General features: G+C 41.3%; 1 protein-coding gene across 1 annotated transcript in view; it reads right to left on the reverse strand.

The window, feature by feature from the left end:
- The window catches only part of atxn7l2a (ataxin 7-like 2a), a 68,932-nt gene that overhangs the window by 40,003 nt on the left and 9,744 nt on the right, over positions 1-19,185 (reverse strand). Inside the window, exons 3-4 of the mRNA XM_036151493.1 lie at positions 10,952-11,288; positions 10,296-10,546 (exon numbers count right to left, since the gene is read on the reverse strand). Coding sequence (XP_036007386.1) covers positions 10,296-10,546; positions 10,952-11,288 — 588 coding nt within the window. The remainder of the gene's footprint in view (positions 1-10,295; positions 10,547-10,951; positions 11,289-19,185) is intronic.

A 19,185-nucleotide genomic window follows, 5' to 3' on the forward strand; every position in this document is an offset into this window, starting at 1 on the left:
GTGCCAGCTTAAGCCTGCTCGCGAGCAGGCTTATTTCATGTAAACAGGATTAGATCGCAGCTGTATAAGCGGAGGAGATAGGGAAGTCTGTCGTAGCCATGTCGTCCATTTTTACGACAGCAACCTGTTGCGGAAGGTACAATAATAATTTCAGAGTTTTTCGAATTAATCGCGTATTGCACAATAGACAGGATCCTTTAGCGCAGCGCGACAGTGTAATTGTAGACAGATTTTTCTTGGTGGCTGTTATAAACAGACAAACACATCATTTAACAGTGGCTTTTAAAGAGTAAAAAGTGGTGTTCGAGCCATAAATCTAAAATATTTAAGTTATTTGTATGATGGTTTGCTTTTTATTTTTATCATATTCAGTAAGAAGATTTGTTCAGGCCATTTTATTGTGAAGTTTAGTTTTACTTTGAAAGGCTTGCTTCTTTCGAGCCGTTTATTGTATTAGAAAAAAACTATGGATGGATTATTTAGACACAGAGCAATACAGTTTTACCGTGCAAACTGTGGATGACTTGGCAAAGGAAGAACTTCATTTTTTATGGATAAAGAATTTTTTTTGTTAAAATTCACAGTTTGCACGTGTCCTTTACTTCCAGTGTCTAAGGAATGACACCGATATTGGATCTTTTGCATTAACAAGTAGCTTTTTGAAATACAATATAATAATGAAAGGCTACCATTTTGTAGAATATTCTTGTACTTTCCTTTTACTTGTCCCCATGTTCTAGTGGGTCCCGTGGAGGCCCTGACATAAAAGAACAAAGTAAATATTAAATTATTAAGATACAAAAATACATACTGTAGAAAGTGATAGAAACATCTACCATGGACAGTATTTACGCATTAATTTGTCTGCTACTTTTTGCCAGCCCTCTCTCCTGGCTTTAACAGACTTTGATTTAATTAATGACTCAAATTCAGCATAAGCTTCCTTTAAAAGCTTGTGTTCTGCTTGGGAGAAAAACTGTGGCCGTTTTTTGGCCATGCTGAACAGCCAAAAGCAGCGCTGCTGATCATTGTTTCTACTATCGATACATTTCCCCTTTTAAACAAACGCATGAACGCGCAGTCATCTCAGATAACTCAATCCAGCCATACTAATCATAAACAACAGGTGTGTTTGAAGAACCCACTTAGCCGGATCATGGTTAGCCGGATGAAGTCATCTTGGATGTCTCATTTGATCTTGGATGTTTTAAGCACCGTACGAAAAACGGACCCCAGGGCTAATCCCCTGTGAGACAGCTGGAGGAGAGTATAAATTTCAATCCGGAGGGAAGCTTTCTCTCCCAATTCAAATTGAACTCTTTTCCACAAGGTTCCCACAGGGGAGCTGCACCACCAGTTTATTGGCCAAAATGGACAAACATTTCTTCAAACTGGAGTCAAAAACAAGTACAGTCTGTTCCTGCAAAATCAGCACGTGCCTCAGAAATAAGCAGTGATGATTCTCTGAGTATACAGGATGAAGCTCAACCAGAGACTAATACCCCGTTTCCACTACACCTTTTTAACCGTGCCGAGACCAGTCCAAGTTCGGTAACTGAGATAACTATTGAGCGTAAATGGAACGCAAACTTAACTGAACCGAGCCAGACACAACCGGACCGCGCTAAATGTAGCCCAGTTCCAGGGGTGGGCTCGGCCTGTTTTTTTTTCTGTCCTGGTTCTCTGATAACAAAGAGCGCATGAGCAGACCGTGTCATCTCCTTACAGCCAGCTGACATTTGAGACATTCATAAAAATACTACCTTGCCTACCGTGACACAATTTCCAGTGATGATTCTGCTTAGCAGTGTGATGAACCTCAGCGTCTGTCATCGTTTCCTGCGTCTGTAAATCCTTATTAGATGTTCATTTGTCTTATCAATTTCCCAAAAGCCGACTCTGTCAAGTAGATTCACCAAAGGTTGCCTTCTTCGCCTGACTCTCCACAAACAACGACGTATCACAATTATAACCAAGCATAACTGCCTGAATGTTACAGGCGCTGCCATTTTGATTTGCTTGGTCCCGCCTTCAATCCCAAAGAGCAGTAGTACTGCAGATCGTCACTAGGAGGCGAGGAGGAGCCGAGGAACCGAGATAGCGTGATGTGTAAACGGTCGTCAAAACCAAGCTCGGCTTGGTTAACTGATCCTAGCTCGGACCGAGCTCGGCATGGATCGGTTTAACAAGGGTAGTGGAAAAGGGGCTTAAGAGGCATCTTCAAGCCAGTAGAGCTGTTCCAAAGCGTCTGCTTCCAGCTGTGAGAGAGTGGCCTTTATAGGACCGATGCTAGGACAGCGCTGTGCCCAGCCCTACCAGAGACCCAACAGGGCTTCCCCAGAATTCATTGGCCCAAACCGGAGCACCTGCCAACATCCCCCAAAACAACTAATCGGCATTGGATGTCACCCACTCACCAGAACAGGACACGAGGGTGGGGTATGGCAAAGAAAAACAGGGAAAAGTTTGGATGAAACATTTGGGTATAGTTTCATTCTGATGTGTTTTCACTGTGTTTTTAAGGTTAAACTGAGGTTAAGACCTGAAGCTAACACAAAAGGACTAAGCTACCTGCTAGCGCTCTTTGGAGCCTGGTGCTAATGTGTTTTGGGTTGTGTTCTAAGAGTATGACAAACTTCTATGAGGGCTTAAACAGTGATGGGACGTTAAAGGTATACTATGCAACCGGGGTTGATTTTCCAGCGAGGCTCCCCCCAGAGGGCGAAAGTAAAAGTGCACCATCGTAAAGATGCTCAGCTGTTCTGGTTTCTCCGTCAAGCCAGGCGCGGTTGTTTTGAGCTTAGCAGACAGGCGAACACAACGAAAAGTGGAAAAAACGGCAGTACAAACAATGGAAGTATGAACATCAGGGTTTCCCGCAGCGCTATCTTGGCAAGGCTGCCGCCTCGCCAAACTCACGCTACCGCCTCGCCAACATTCAAAAACAAAAACAAAAAAAATAATAATAATAATAATCGTAAAAAACTCGATATGCTTGCATGTTTATTTGACGTTAACACGCGGTTCTTTGTTGCTTTCACGCGTGCATATAGTGAATGGCAGGGCAAAAACACATGGAGTTCTCGCCGTAAAGCAAGACCGACTCTCGCGGTCTTGCACGAGACTTCTGAGCCTGTGGGTGCGGGCCGAGGGCTCTTGCAATGCGGTACCGCGCACGTGACGTCACCGTCTCAAGAGCAACGCCCCTTTTGCCGCTTAGGTAGGGCATACAGGAGAGAACGCATACAGGAGAGAACGCACGGATAACAGATATGACCGACTTTACAGCCGTTAAACTTTCCCAAGACGATGTCCCAGGCACACGGTTTACTGGTCGCACTGTCGAAGAACACACCAACCTTCAGCTCAAACGATGGCTTGAGGTTCGAGGGCTTAAAAAAAGACTGGAAAACTGGCCGAGTTGATGAACGGTAAGCTTTGTTTTTTTTTTTCCTGCGCGGCGATCAAGGCAGCGTCGGCCGTTTTTTTTGTTGTTGTTTGCAATCACCGTCCAGGAATGGGTATATGTTTAATGTTTGTCTCATTTGAAATGTTTTTGAGTAAGCTATCCTGGTAGCAGGCTATCATGTTAGCGCCTGCTACCATGATAGCCTATATGCTGTCATGGTAGCAGGCGCTACTTTATTAACATGTCGGCCACCAAAATACTCTTACCTTGACTTGATGTCGCTGGAATTGGGTCAGGATGTTCTTTGGTTGGGCCCTTTCCTCCGACAAAATGCTTGCTACATATGTACTTGAATTTGGTAACTTTTTCCGGGTTGAACTGTTGTGTAGGCCGACCGCCCCGGTCCCAGCGCACACATTTCTCCTTGGCAGTCTTGAAGAAAACATCCTTCATATGCGGCCGATCAGCGTAACTCGAGTCGCTGTTGCCCGTTCCATAGCAACAATGTTTAAAAACCATGGTCTTAGATTTGGAAAAAGCATTTGTTTACCGAGTAAAACCAAGGGTAACGCACGTCTCTTTTACAGCGACACAGCGGCGGACTATGCAAGCATGCCCTACTGCGTACCACGTGATGTGACGTCATCGTGACGTTGTGTTTCTAAAAATAGCTCGCGCGCGGTACCGCATTGCAAGTACGGTATTTCCCCTACAGACCACCAGGGCGGCCGAGAAAACCTTTGTTCGACCTGAAATTACTCATTTAATCATCCAAAATGGTATGGAACACATTAATTAACTGAAAAATGTTGCATAGTATACCTTTAACATTTGTGTTTTCCAATCCACTCATAACACTGAAATATGACTAAAAGGCTTGTTTAAACAAGCTCCCTGATGTCTGTTAGCTGCTAATAATAGTTTACCACAAGCCAAGTTGACATAATGCTGGTATTTTACGGAAATTAAGATAAGGGTATCAAGCTACAAAGCTTGTGATCAGCTACGTGACCTGGATATACTATCAACATAACTTCCTGTCCCTTCAAAGCAGGGGAGCCCAAAGTGGGAAATGCTGGCCTATGTTGGCCCTCAAGCCCCATAAATTTGGTCCGCCAGGAGTTGCCATGGCAACCAAGTTAAAATTTCATATCAAACTTTGAAGTCAACAAGTGTCTAACCTGTAACATCCACAGAGATTCCACATTCCAACCTTTAACTTTAAGTTGTAGCTCAATAACTACATATGGGCCGGTAGTGGATAAATAGATTTCAGTCATGGTGCTTGTTATATTTGAAATATTAAACATCAAGATTAAACTAGATATAAAAGTAACTGCATGAGACATTTAGACAAGATTCAGACATTTAGTTTTGCACAATAAATGTGTTTACAAATATTCCTTTTTCATCAATTTATGAAATGTCCCATGAGCCTTTGCGTTGGAGCAGACAGAAGTCAAGCTTTCTCTAAGTTTGCAGGCCTAAAAAAATAAAAGTTTGCGGGCTACTACACTGGCTGATCACTAACAAAACACCAACATGGAGCGACATCGTCAGTGGCACACAGACAAAAAGAAATAAAAGACATTTCAAAATACCTTGGGAAGAAGAATCTTTTTTTTACTGAAATCAGTCCATTGCTGTTGTAAAGGAGTACAATATCCGTTGTCACTACAAGACGAAGCATCTATTTTTTCCCCAATACAAAAGTGATGACCAAAAAACAAGACCATGGACTTGCTGGCTAAAGTCCGTTCTCATACAAACTACTCTTACACGGCCGGTCAGGATATTACTACACGGGCCAGCTTTCAAATTTCAGCGCCAATTTCCCAGACTGGAAGATAATTTTCAACGGGGCACCTTGTTAAGGACAGCCTGAGAGCACTTCGCTCTCAGGCTGCAGGCCTGCTGGTGGTTCCTAGAGTCTCTAAAAGTAGAATGGGAGGCAGATCCATTAGCTATCAGGCTCCTCTCCTGTGGAACCAACTCCCAGTTTTGGTCCGTGAGGCAGACACCCTGCCTACTTTTAAGACTAATCTTAAAACTTTCCTTTTTGACAAAGCTTATAGTTAGCTAAGCTACCTCTATAGTTATGCTGCTGTAGGCTTAGGCTGCTGGAGGACATCAGGGCCTATTTTTCTCACTCTACTGATTTCTACTGTTATCCAGTTTTGCATTGCATTGCATTGAAATGACTTGTCAAGTTTTTGCTCTTTTTTCTTCATAGTAGGTACACCTGGTCTGACGTTCTGTTAACTGTGACATCACCCAAGGAAGACAGATCACCCGCTATTACCATCTTATATAGAACAGATTACTGGATCAATGTGTGCTTCGGTGCTTTTTTGTCTCTCTTGTTGTGTCTCTGCTCTGTCTTCTGTAACCCCCAGTCGGTCGAGGCAGATGATTGTTCATACTGAGCCCAGTTCTGCTGGAGGGTTTCCTTCCCGTTAATGGGGAGGTTTTTTTTTTCCGCTGTTGCTCCATGCTTGGTCATTATGAGGGATTGCTGCAAAGCCATGGACAATGAAGACGACTCTCCCTGTGGCTCTACGCTTCTCCAGGAGTGAATACTGCTTGTTGGGACTTTGAAGCAATCAACTGTTTCCCTTATATAGGAAATTTTTGACCAATCTGTATAACATGATTGAATTTGACTTTGTAAAGTGCCTCGAGATGACATGTTCCATGAATTGGCGCCAAATAAATAAATTGAATTGCCTGTCTACAGCCGCATTGTTAATGAGACATCTCAAGCAAGAACTTTCTCCCAATTCAGCCTTTCGTGAAACATTGACACGTCCCACTGAGGATATGTCTTGGGAAATTAAGGAGCAATTAAAAGCTAAAGCTCGTGACTTTGCTGTCTTTTGTTTAGCTTGTAACGAGAGAATTTATATTTTAGACTCAGCACAACGTTTGGTTTGCATTCAGGGAGTGAGTGAAAGCATTGGAAATTACACAGGAGCTGGCCGGAACTGAGATACTGCGCAACACAACAAAAAGTCAAGCGAGTACTGGATACCAATGGGTTTAGCTGGAAGAAAATGGTTGGGATAACCACAGATGGAGCACCTGCCATGGTCCGGAGGAAAGCAGGACTCACCACTCTGGTTTCCCAGAAGGTTGCCGAATGCGAAGGTAAGGTACCGCAATACCACTGCATCCTACATCAACAACAACTATGTGCCAAATCAATTTACTTGAGGAATGAGGTGCGCTACAGTATTGCAGTTATAAACCGCAAACGCTTAAAAGCACCCTCATACTGACAGTTCGGGGCTCCTCTGGAGGAGGTTGACACAGACTATAAAGATGTGCTTTACCACCAAGGGGTGAGGTGGCTGAGCCGCGGGAAAGTTCTCGAAAGATTTTTTGAGCTGTGCCAAGTGATAACGGAGTTTCTGACAAGCAAGAACATTGACACTCAAGTCGTTTCAGATGACAAACAGTTTTGTGACATGGCTTTTATTGTGGACATCACTGACCTGCTCAACATCCTGAATATTCAGCTTCAAGTAAAGGGCCAGATTATCACTGAGCTGTTTGACCACGCAAAGGCCTTCAGGTCGAAGTTGCAGCTACTCTGTCGACATCTGTCTGCAGGTAAGTTAATACATTACACACACAGCTTTAATCGTGAGAGTGTCTATTTCTGTGGTTTGTGTGTTAAGGTAGTCCTGCACTTTGTTATTGTGCTGCGGACGGGTTGCACTTTCCAGGGTAAAATTGATTGTCAGGCATGTGCTTTTTTTGTCTTTTTAATCAACGTGCATGTTCTTGTGGTGGTAACCATTGATAATGGATTGGACACCCCCTAGTCACCGCTATAGCTAGTGATGTGCACACACAGGCGCCCTTGCTATGCATTGAGTCCTGTCAACCAAACAATACTGTTCTAATGCAGGATGAGGACATATCTGTCAAAAAAACGGTTAATTTATTTCTTATAAAACTTTTATCAAAAGCTAAGAAAATTACAGATGCACTTTCCCCAAGATAAATCCATAAGCAGTATGAGAACTGTGCAATTATAGTGTTGACAGGTAGCTATACCTATGGTGCTATAAAGATTGTCATGCTGTCAATTTAGTTTTCACACAGCTTAAGCTGCATTACTGTATCACAGTTGTTTGGTTTCTAGCCTTAAAGCTGACATATCTTAACCGAAATAGGCTAGTAAAACAGGATTTCAGGGGCGACAGAGTGGGCAGGTACAAAGTCCTGCTGGGACATTAAATCAGCAAGGACATTAAATCAGCTTCATTCTGTGACCAACCTCAAGGTTGGTCACAGAATGAAGCATGAAAGGTTCTTTAATGTCCTTGTAGACAGATCATGAACTCACTATGGAAGTCTTTAGCTGACTAAAGTAAATACTTTTCAGATATTAGGGTGTCTGTCACAAATCACATGTGCTGAGAAAACGACTGATTCTGTGTTACATCCACAGACATCTTGTGTTTAGTTTACACCTGCTGCTTTTGAAAGTTTCCTGCATTTCTTTGTTGAAAAGGTTGCTTCGACAAGTATTCTGATCACACCTCCTGGTTGTGACCCATCAGTGTCTTTCAGGCGCTAAGCTTTGTTTAAGACGTTTGAGCCTGTGAGACAGTCCTTTTTAGAAAAGTCTGTTTCTCATTTATAGCCATCTGGTTCTCCCAAAGACTGTCTTCCAGCGAAACTTTTTAAGGAGCTGATGTCAACAGTAGGGACTCCCATTCTGGGCATTATACAGTAAATAGCAGTCCGTCTTCAGGAATTGTTCCATCAATTTTTAAAGATGCAGAAGTCCAGTCTTTGCTATAAAAAAAAAAAAGCCTGGTATACACCCTGTAGTTGTTAGTCATTTTAGACCTATTTCAAAGTTGCCTTTTATGGCAAAAATTCTGGAGAAGATTGTGTATACCTAGTTGATGGCATTTCTTTAAATGAATATTATTCTTCAAATCTCTCCAATACGGTTTTACATCCTTACACAGCACAGAGTTTTTTATTTGACAGCCAGCTCAATAGTGTCTTCAAATCCAGCTTCTTTTGGTTTCAGCAACAAACCAAAACCCATGCTCACGAAAAAGCACTTAGAGACAGTAATCCGTGCCTTTATGTCAACACAACTGAATTACTTTAACACTTTATTTCGGTATCAGTGGGTTATTAATAACATGCTTGCGGATGGTGCTAAATCCTGCATGTCTTTTAACTGACACACACATTTGAGAACTTTTCATCAATTGTGAGTTCACTTCACTGGCTACCTGTCCATTTTAGAATCCCTTTCAAGATTATTCTGTTTTTAAGCCTTTAAATGGCCTTGCCCCACTCTACATCTGAGCTTTTACAGCCCTACATTTCACGTCCTTCTCAGTACTGAGGACCAAACACAAGGCAAGAGGGGACCGGGCCTTCTCTGTGGCTGGTCCTACACTCTGGAATGCTGTACAATAAGAGAGGCTTCATTCATGGTCGTCTTTAAATCTCTTTAGAAAAAAAAAAATTCTCTCGGGCTTTTGATTTTTAGTGGGGTGTTGGTTTTATGTTGATCAGCTGTTTTGATGTTGATTGTATGTTTGTGCATTTTCTTATTTTATATTTTGCCTATGGCTATACAGCAATTAGGTCTTTGTGTGTGTCTTTAAGTTCTACATAAAGAAAGATTGGATTGGACTATGGTCTTCATAAAACAGCATACCCTCAAAAGCAGTGGAGTAACAGCAGTAGAGCAAAGGCTGTTCCATGACCCTGTTAACAATCATTTAAATAAAACACAAATACTTAAAATCACTTTGTATGAAATAATGTTTCAATGATAAATTAGAATTACTGCAATAAATTCTCTGTTCTATATTATATTCCAATAAAATGAAGCCGCATGGTCCCTTGGTGACTCCCAGTCTCACATTCAAGCCACAGCCTGCAGTTTTCAAACTTTCCTGCACCTTTAGCAATTCTATTAGCACAAAACCTGAGAGTTTCGATGGTGGAGAGAGACGAACTGACATCTCTCTCATGACAAAAAGTCCTGTTTGTTCAACATCTTCTTAACACAGCTCTGCTTGATCCAGAGCACACATCAAACTTGATGTTGTACCAAAGATTAAATCCACGTCACACAGTGTGTCATAGATGTGTTATAAAGGTTTTACAGTGTATACTGAGCATTAAATGAGTGACGTACAACTCCAAATATATCAATATGGCAACAGATCAAATATATCTGATGTATCAGAATAAGATAAATTGACAATCCATAAAGGCATGCATGCAAATACCCAATATTTAAACAAGCAATAAGTAACACTGACATCTTGTGGCTCAAATCAGTACAAAAGCTTGCCAATCACAACAATCTAATATGCCGTTTTTAAACAGTGTTACTGTTGTGAATTTTTACTTCCACAGGACAGGTATATGATGTTGTATTCTGTTCCATTTCTGGTCTGTTTCTCTTACTGGCTTCCATGTTAAACTGCTGCTCTTTTGCCAAATAAAATATCAAATGCTGCGCTTTGTCTGAACCCTGGGAACTCTCTTAAGATTGGCTGAGGAAGCAGGAAGTAACCACAGGCCACACTCTGAACGAACCGAAGTAGTTCCGGGCTACCTCTAGGTTTGAAAGGAAAAAAAATATGACTAAGTCATTGTTGATGGACAAGACCAATTGTTTAAAGGGAATGTTACTTTCATACCGAGTGACAAATGAGAATGATTTAGGTTGATTTTACAGTAAATACCTTACTTATTGCTCCTTTAAATAGCTAGATATATCTAATTTAGAATTTGGAAATCTAAGAACATAGATTTCCTACAAACTGATGTAATAGGCCACCCGTCTTTCTGCACATCAGTCCCCCTGCATTAGCTCTCCATCAGAACTTACTGGAGGCCACTTTGTTGTATGGCCTGGGGACCCGGTGGCCAATCACTGCAGACAGCTGAGAAGAGTCCCTCTTCTGCGTTGGCAGCTTGTCACTGGGGGAAGGACGGCCCGTAGAAGTGGGTCCATGTTGCCATGGGGGCTCTCGAAGGGATGGAGGTGGAGGCAGGACTGGGGGCTCCAGAGGCGGCGGCTGCTTAAACACTGCCGTCTCTTTGTGGCTGCTGTGGAATGACTTCTCCAGTGGGGAATGTCTGTGTGATACAGGGGAAAAGACAGCTTCAGCAACAGCTTTCTGATGACTGAACAGGTGACAAAAACATTGTGAATAGAGAGGCTGAAGGTGAACTCATGTCCTCTTTTTTGCTGCATGTGCTTTACTTTTGCAAGCTAATCTGACCACTCTGGCTTCCCTGTATGTTCTGCACATTTTGATGCTGTAGGGATGCCGACAGCTTTTTGTGACAAATACACTAATACTAGTGAGAATTACCAGGTTTACTAAGTTACTGACTACTGCCATAAATGCTGGTAAGTGGATGTCTCCCTTTTAAACAAGAGAAAAGCCAAGGGTCAGCTGTTGCATCTGTTGCTCGTTGATCCAGCTAATGCTTGTACTGTTAAAATAAAGCTTCATGAACTCTACTCTGATCTCTTACCGTACTCCGTCCTTGGAGTTCTTGGAGTATCTGTACTGAGGCGGTGTGGAAGGTGAAGGCGGGGCTGCCCGTGGCTGCCCGACGCTCGGCCCTCGAGCCTCCCATGATGACGCGGAGGGGGTGCTGATCCCATGTGAAGGAGAGTGGCCATGGTAGGGTCTCTGATGCTGGGGGGCAGGTGTGGGAGACCGTAGTTTGCCATATAGCTTGGCCAGAGGCCCGTGTCTCCGCTCGCAGTGCTTTTCAAAGGCCTGAGGCTTCACTACTTGGCCACAATGGCTGCACACCACCAAATAGAAGTCATCGTGGCCAGGGTAAAGGCCAAAGATAGACATGTCTGTCATTTAGAGAAAAAGTAAAGAGAATACTGTGTTATATATACTGACTCTATGCAACCAGCTGGACTTCCTTAGAGAGGTTTACCAACTGCAGTGTTTCCCCTGGCATGATATCGGAGAGGCGCCATGCCGTGCCCCTTCAGAGATCCCCTCTCCACCCCCAGACGTAGACCACAGCAGAAGTCACTTTAGGTTACATTTCCCTTATAAAACAGGTCCATGTAATGTCCTTAATGAAATAAAATGGTCCCATTATTTTCACAACACTGAAAATAACAGCGTTGTGCTTCTACAATGTTGTTCTCTTTGCATCTCTGGTGGCGGAGTTGCGCCCCGATGAGCAGACACACATGTAGGGTTGGGAATTGAAAAGATTTTCACGATTCCGATTCCCTCATCGATTCTGTGAAACGATTCGATTCCTTTTCGATTCTCTTTTCGATTTCAATTTGGGGAAAAAAGGAGAACAAACAGTTTGATGATGAGCATCAACTTTGTTTACTTAACTATCACACGACCTTACAAACTAACAAGGTCAAGATGTCCACAGAAAATGTGCAACTGGAGTAACATTTATATTTGTTTAAATAAAAAAAGGAATATAAGAACAAACTTAAATACAGTAGATAAGTTGTTTAGAATACAAGAAAATGTAAGTTTGTTGTGACAGTTGCTTATTAATCTCTCTTTAGATGACCTCAGGCATCTAAATCTAATGGAGAAGCCATCCGTTTAATGAAAAAGCATTACTGTACAATTTTGGGAAATAAACTCATCTCCCCCTGATTTAAAGGCATACTATGCAACATTTTTCAGTTAATTAATGTGTTCCATACCGTTTTGGATGATTAAATGAGTAATTTCAGGTCGAACAAAGGTTTTCTCGGCCGCCCTGGTGGTCTGTAGGGGAAATACCGTACTTGCAATTGCAAGAGCCCTCGGCCCGCACCCAGGCTCAGAAGTCTCGTGCAAGACCGCGAGAGTCGGTCTTGCTTTACGGCGAGAACTCCATGTGTTTTTGCCCTGCCATTCACTATATGCACGCGCGAAAGCAACGTGCATATAATATAATATATACATTATATTATATTATTAGCAATAATAATATTTCATAGTAATCTTCTGTCCATATGTAAACAGCACAAACAGGCTTTTGGAATACTTGGTCCACAAGCAGTTCCCTCCCTGACAACAAAGCTAAGAACCAGGCTAAAGATGCTGGGGGAGAAGATCGGTTCCCTTCTTGATGTTACCAATAACCTCAAAGAATGGGTTCTGGTCCGTTCAGGGTATTTATTTTCACTTGTTCATCTGAAGACTTTCTGTGTTACTGAAAGAACTGGTAATCTTTTTCAGAACAATAAACAGCTAGCTATAGTTTCTAACCTGGCCTCATCATAAGGAGCTGGCTTCCCTATAACCAGACGTGAACCTGCTGGCTTCCAGTGGCCTCATGGTCCCAGCTGATGAGACACCACCTGTAAGATCGCTCCACCCTCACCCTTGTTCTAGTACACCTAGGGGAAGTGTTCCCAGGCTGTGCAAACCCCTGACAACAAAAACTTTGTAACAGCAGTGATAGAGAAGCTCAAGCTCAAAATATATTAACTTAAAACAGTTACTGCAGACTACAGTAGATATGTTCATGCTGCCATCCAGCTATCTACGGCAAGGATTTACTGTGAAATTCTGCATTAGGAGTGCAAATTTGACTTTAAATTACCTATTAAAAAATCCTGATAGCTGACAAAGATTCAGCTTATGCAACCAGAAGTTGCAACATATATATATCGAGAATACATAAAACAGAGCACAACCAGTGTCAAGATCTACCCTTAACCATTTAAGAGGGCCCCCCCCCCCCCCATGTATTATAAGCCTGGTGAGCCGCCAGGCTTATAATGGAGTGATTACGTGCCCCCTGTAACCACTGTGCTATTGCTAACTTAGCATGTGCTCACTGCTAGGCTAGAATTAGCACCCTTTCAAGCTGCGTCACATCACGCAACGCTCTGCTGTGACCACTGATCTCTATTCACTGGATTGCTGATTTGCCCGAAAAACTGAAGTCACTGGCCGCATCTTGCTACTCCCTACTCTCACAGAATCCCATAGGATTTGGTTGCAACAACAAGCAGTTTTCTGGCTGTGGAAAGACGTTTCAAGGTTATTCTACAGTGAGTGGATGTACTAACACTATCAACTACTAGGAAATGATGTGCTGAAATATTTTACATGTTATTCATATTAAATATATATAACATGCAAAATATTTCAGCACTTGACTTTTTAAGTACTTGATTGTTTTAGTACATAACATAAAAGTATATGGCATTTGGCCTTTTAAAAGTCTTAAGCCCTCCCTGAACATGAGAAAATCTTTGTTATTCGATGCTGTAACGCACATATTCCCTAGTTACTGGGGGAAAATAGGGAGAACCAATATGGCGGCTGGTGGCTTCAAAGCGACTCGTTCTAACAGCGGGTTATTAGCAATCCAGTGGATAATAGAGATCAGTGGCTGTGACCCCCCAATGTAACCCCACCCACCCGTTCCAACATAAACCACCGTCAGGCCTGGTCATTTTTCTGAGGCAAACCCTGCATACAATGCTTAGCTGCGTTTCCCCCGGGACCCTGAAAAGGCCAGGCAGCAGTTTCACAAAGGGGGGTATGTGTTGCATGCAGCACTGCGCAGCTCAATGGGGCTTGTGATAACGAGCTGGGTTCAGAATAGTTTGGGATGCTAATGCTAGCTTAGCATGTAGCACCGTTCAACATTTTGTTTTTCCTTGTCCGTCTTCAAACAAGGCTTTTGTGTTGGTCTATTAAGAGGGCCACGTGTTTTCTTCTGGTTCTTCTCCACATGATAGACAGATTATTCAAATCCATGTATGTATATAAAACAATCCCAGTGCTTGTAGGCTGCGATGAAGCTTCCACCTCTTGGTACAGCTGATTTTAAACATAGTTGCTGCCTTAACCGCAACATACAAACGATTAATTTAACCAGTTGGTGGCGGTAATGCGCAATGAAACGCTGTTCGCTAACCACCAGTACACCCAAGAAGAAAAATGCTAGCTGACTGGCTGCAGAGCGACGTGAACACTGTGAGGCGGAGTAGAAGTGGTGTTTTCAAATGCTGCTTTTTTGTAGTAAGTTCTTCAAATGACAATAGCACCACAGTGACACAGGACCTAAAATAACATGGAGTCATTGATGAGGGTGAAGAAAGCTGAACAGCAGGGTAAGTCGTTACTATTATCTGACGTTTGTTCATTTTCAAAGTGAGGAAACATGAACAGCGCTTGGCTCAGGGATGTGAGCGGAGACCTGCGCGGCTGAAGTCCAGCTTCCCCGGATGTGATTTAAATGTGTTCAGATTAAAAATATGCCGAATGCACCATTTATATGGGCTGAAAATCAAATAATCCAACCATGACGTGCGTTTACTCACACCAAGCTATATTCAAAATAGAAACTCTCTTACATTAGCAGAGTTGATGAATTTCCGTAAAACAACTACAGAAGTTTTGTACTTCTTCGTGCCGAAAAAAAGCGCAGAGGTGCGTTGGTTCTGGTGCGGGTCCACAGCATGGACCCGCACCAGGTTCTGAGAGGTGGTGGAGAACTCCTGCTGTTGCCATTTAGAGAGCAGGAGGAAATAATGATCTTCCCAAAATATTCTGTGCTGCGCCGCCATCCTCCACATGCATGCGCAGTAAATTCATGAATTAATCTGACTAAGTGTTTAGATGATCGAATTATGGATCATAAACCAACCCTTTAGTTCAGAATACAATTTCCTTCTGGTGGTAATCATTTATTGATTAAACTTTAAATTTTCATTTGCTGACAAAGTCTGAGTGAAAGTACTGGATGGGAGAGAGGAGCAGGGCTCTAAACTAAATATTCAAGAATCAATATTCTTTATTGTTAAGTAACCATAATGAAATTTGGTGAGACAGAATAATAAGAGGCAAACCCAAATTAAAAAGAATGAGACATAAGCATCCCCAAAGGACACCCTCAAAACTATAAAACACTCAGAAGAAATAAAAAGCATTTGGAAGATATGTAGAAGGACAAATGTAGCATGTAGTATTTAGATAAAATGCAGCTTGTGCTGAAACAGTCTATGAAATGGATTGGTGGTTTATTTGATTGTCAGAAGTGGTGCTTTTGTTATGTCCAATTATTTCCTTAGATGCATTAGTTTAAGGGAGGAGGGGGGGGGGGGGGGTCAACCAAACAGCACTGACCCCACCCAGTTTTACAGCTTCACCTTTGTTGTTAAATCGCTGTTCGTATAAACAACATTGACTATTAAATGATTGACTAACAATCTAGTCAACATAATGTTCTTTATGTGAAGCAAGATTATTTATTACCCAATATTATTGTAACAGAACACCTAAGTAGCAACTTGTGTTTTGTGCGCTCTTTTGCTATTTAATTGCAAATGTTACATTTTGGACTAAGAAATTGCAAATAAAACTTTTTATGTTCCATCTGATTCATCAATTAATCGTAAAAATAATCGACCGATTAATCGGTTATTAAAATAATCATTAGTTGCAGCCCTACAACTAGGGGAAAAAATTAGACATAACACTGCGACCAGTGCAAAAACACCACTAAAAATCAAATAGACCACCAATCCATTTCATAGACTGTTTCAGCACAAGCTGCATTTTATGTAAATACTACATGCTATGTTTGTCCTACATATTTTACTTTCAATAACGTTTATTCAATAACTTTTAAAAATTTTTAAAGAGTCAAAAAGGTTGTTAGATATTTAACTTTGTATTTCTTCTGAGGGTTTTACATTTTGAGGATGTCTTTTAGGGATGCTTATGTGTGGTTTTCTGTAAGTGTAAATTTAGGTCTGCCTCTTATCATTCTGAGTGTCTCACCAAGTAAACGCATGTCGTGATTGGATTATTTGACTTTGAGTCCATACTTTCTTTCCTTTTAATCCGAACACATTTTAATCCAATCAGGAAATGTTGCGCACATAGCTCCTGTCATCAACCACCTAACAAGCTATCAGCCACATCAGATGAGCCACCAGGCTGACGTTCAGGCGACACCCAGAAGCACGACTTTGACCGCACAGGACTCCACTCACAGCCCGCAAGCCAAGAGCTTTCCACACATTGAAACAGAAAAAACATCGGATATTGTAACAATTTACCCTGCTGTTGAGCTCCCATCACCCTCCTCAGTGACTCCATGTTAATTGTAACATTAACTTATAAACAAACACTGAACAAATGTTTGTATGTTATTTCGCTGTTTCAGTCTGCATTCAGGGGAGCGTTGCGTGGTGTAGCTCGAAAGGGCCCAGACCGCGACACAACCCTGTTATTGGGCTGTCTGTGAAACCAATAACAGCTAGCACTAGCTTACAGGTCCTGTTGTCCGGTGATATATTAAAGAGTTATTTTTGTTCTTTGACTATGTATTTTGGGATAAACTGGTTAGTTTTAAACTAAGAGCAACATATATGCTCGTGCCTGTTATGTTGCTCACATAAAACTAAGAACCACATGTGTTATTTTGTTATAACTTGTTTTAACTTGTGGTGGGAACCTATGACAATGTGCTGTGGGAAAGACTGATTCTGTATTCCTTATTTTGCTTATATTTGTGCTATTATCTGAGTTTGCAATATTATTTTGCTTCACATACTGCTAAGATGCTGGGAACGTTTTTTGTTTTGGAAACGGGACGAACAGCTCAGATGGGAGAGAGAAGTGGCCACTCTCGCTCCCATCTGATACTTTGTTTATTGGTATAAAAAGGAGGGGACCGCCCTCAGTCGTTGAAGTCAGCCGTGGGTTGTATGGACACCCGGCCGCGTGGATTGCTCTCTAACCGGACTGACCGACTTCCCAGTCCTAACCACGGTAAGAGATGGAACAACACGCCTGTTTGAAAGCTTGCCAGGCTTTAATTGCTTGCTACTTTGCGTGTGCAAAGAGCTTGCTGTTTTGTGTTGCTGTGTTCTGTGGGGAATAATAAATGTGTGCCTTATATTCTAACAGAAACAGTGTTTGAGTCCTTATTTGTGTATGCCGATTAGGGCTGCAACAACGAATCGATAAAATCGATAAAATTCGATTATTAAAAAAGTTGGCAACGAATTTCATTGTCGATTCGTTGTGTCGCGCGACTATTACGTCACATGTTGAGCGCGCGCAGCTGAGCAGAGAGAAAAAGTTGAGCGCGCCGCGCAGCTGAGCAGAGAGAAAAAGTTGAGCGTGCAGCAGAGCAGAGCTGACGAGAAAGAAAATAAAAGAACAGAGCGGAGTTAACGTTAGAGGAAAGACCATCAGAGAGACCCGTAACAGTGTTCTGAAACATGGCGGAGGCAGAGAAATCAGTACGACCTAAATCATCCAAGTGTGGGAATATTTCACACTAAATAAATCAAAAAAGTGTGTTAATTGCAAGATATGCAAAAGCGACATGGCCTGGCACGGGAGCACCACGGTGATGATGCAGCACCTAAAACGAAAACATGTTTGAGTTCTTGATGAGGAAGGGAGTTCAACAGCAGGGTAAGTCACTACAAATTACTACTTTTGTTCCGTTTTGAAGTAAAAGGTATGTAACGTCCCTCCAGTAGCTCTTCTGGTGCTGGTGTTTACTCGTTATCCAGCTTAATAAGCATGACACGTTAGTGTTAGCTCGTTAAAAACAGTAACGTTACTAGGCTAAAGCATATAACGTATAACGTTATAGTTAGCAAGACAAAAGACACGTTTTTATTCCCGTGCCTTTTTTTTGGCCCATTAATATTTCAATCTGTAAATTCTCACCCAGGCTACATTTATTTGATCTAAATTACAGTAAAAACAGCAATACTGAGATATATTCAAATAGAAAACGATTAATTTTAATTTGTAATATTTATTTTATTTATATATATATATATATATATATATATATATATATATATATATATATATATATATATATATATATATATATATATATATAAAGAGTTCAGATGCAAAAGCCTCTAAGTACCATTTGAAATTTTCTTCTAAAATGATAATTTTTATCAATTTTGTATATTTAAGTTCAGTAATTTCACTTAAATGGCAATGAAGATTACCTATTAATTGTCATTTAAGTGTATTTACTGAAATTAAATATACAAGCTTAATAAAAATGGACATTTTAGAAGAAAATTTCAAATGGCACTTAGAGGCTTTTGCATCTGAACTCTTCATATATATATATATATATATATATATATATATATATATATATATATATATATATATATATATATATATATATATGTGTGTGTGTGTGTGTGTGTGTGTGTGTGTATAATTCATTACATTTATATAGCGCTTTTCTTGGCACTCAAAGCGCTTATTTAAATGTAATGAATTATTAATTGCCTTTACACAAGTAGCTAAAACAACAAGTAAGTATGTATTAAAGTAATTTGTGCTATTACACATACTAATACTATCTTTTTGATTCCAGAAAAAAAAACAGCAAACCATGAGAGGCTTCTTGATGGGAAATGCTTCATGTACACCACAGCAAGCTGCTGTCTTGACAGATAGTATCCTCAACATGCTTGTCACTGACATGAGGCCGCTGTCGATGGTTGAAGATGAGGGCTTCACTAAAATGATCCACACCTCGAACCTTGGTTACACTCTACCCTCTAGGACCCACTTTACAAAGCTCATGGAGAGAAAATATGAAGAAACATTCAAGAAAGTGAAGACTGCAATAAACACCAACAACAGCAAACTTGCTCTCACCACTGATGTTTGGACAAGTGTAGCAACTGAAGCCTACCTTGGTGTCACATGCCACTACATCACAGATGACTGGGACATGCAGTCAATCTCCCTCAC

Source organism: Fundulus heteroclitus, chromosome 20, assembly GCF_011125445.2.
Source record: "Fundulus heteroclitus isolate FHET01 chromosome 20, MU-UCD_Fhet_4.1, whole genome shotgun sequence".
Taxonomy (NCBI): Eukaryota; Metazoa; Chordata; class Actinopteri; order Cyprinodontiformes; family Fundulidae; genus Fundulus; species Fundulus heteroclitus.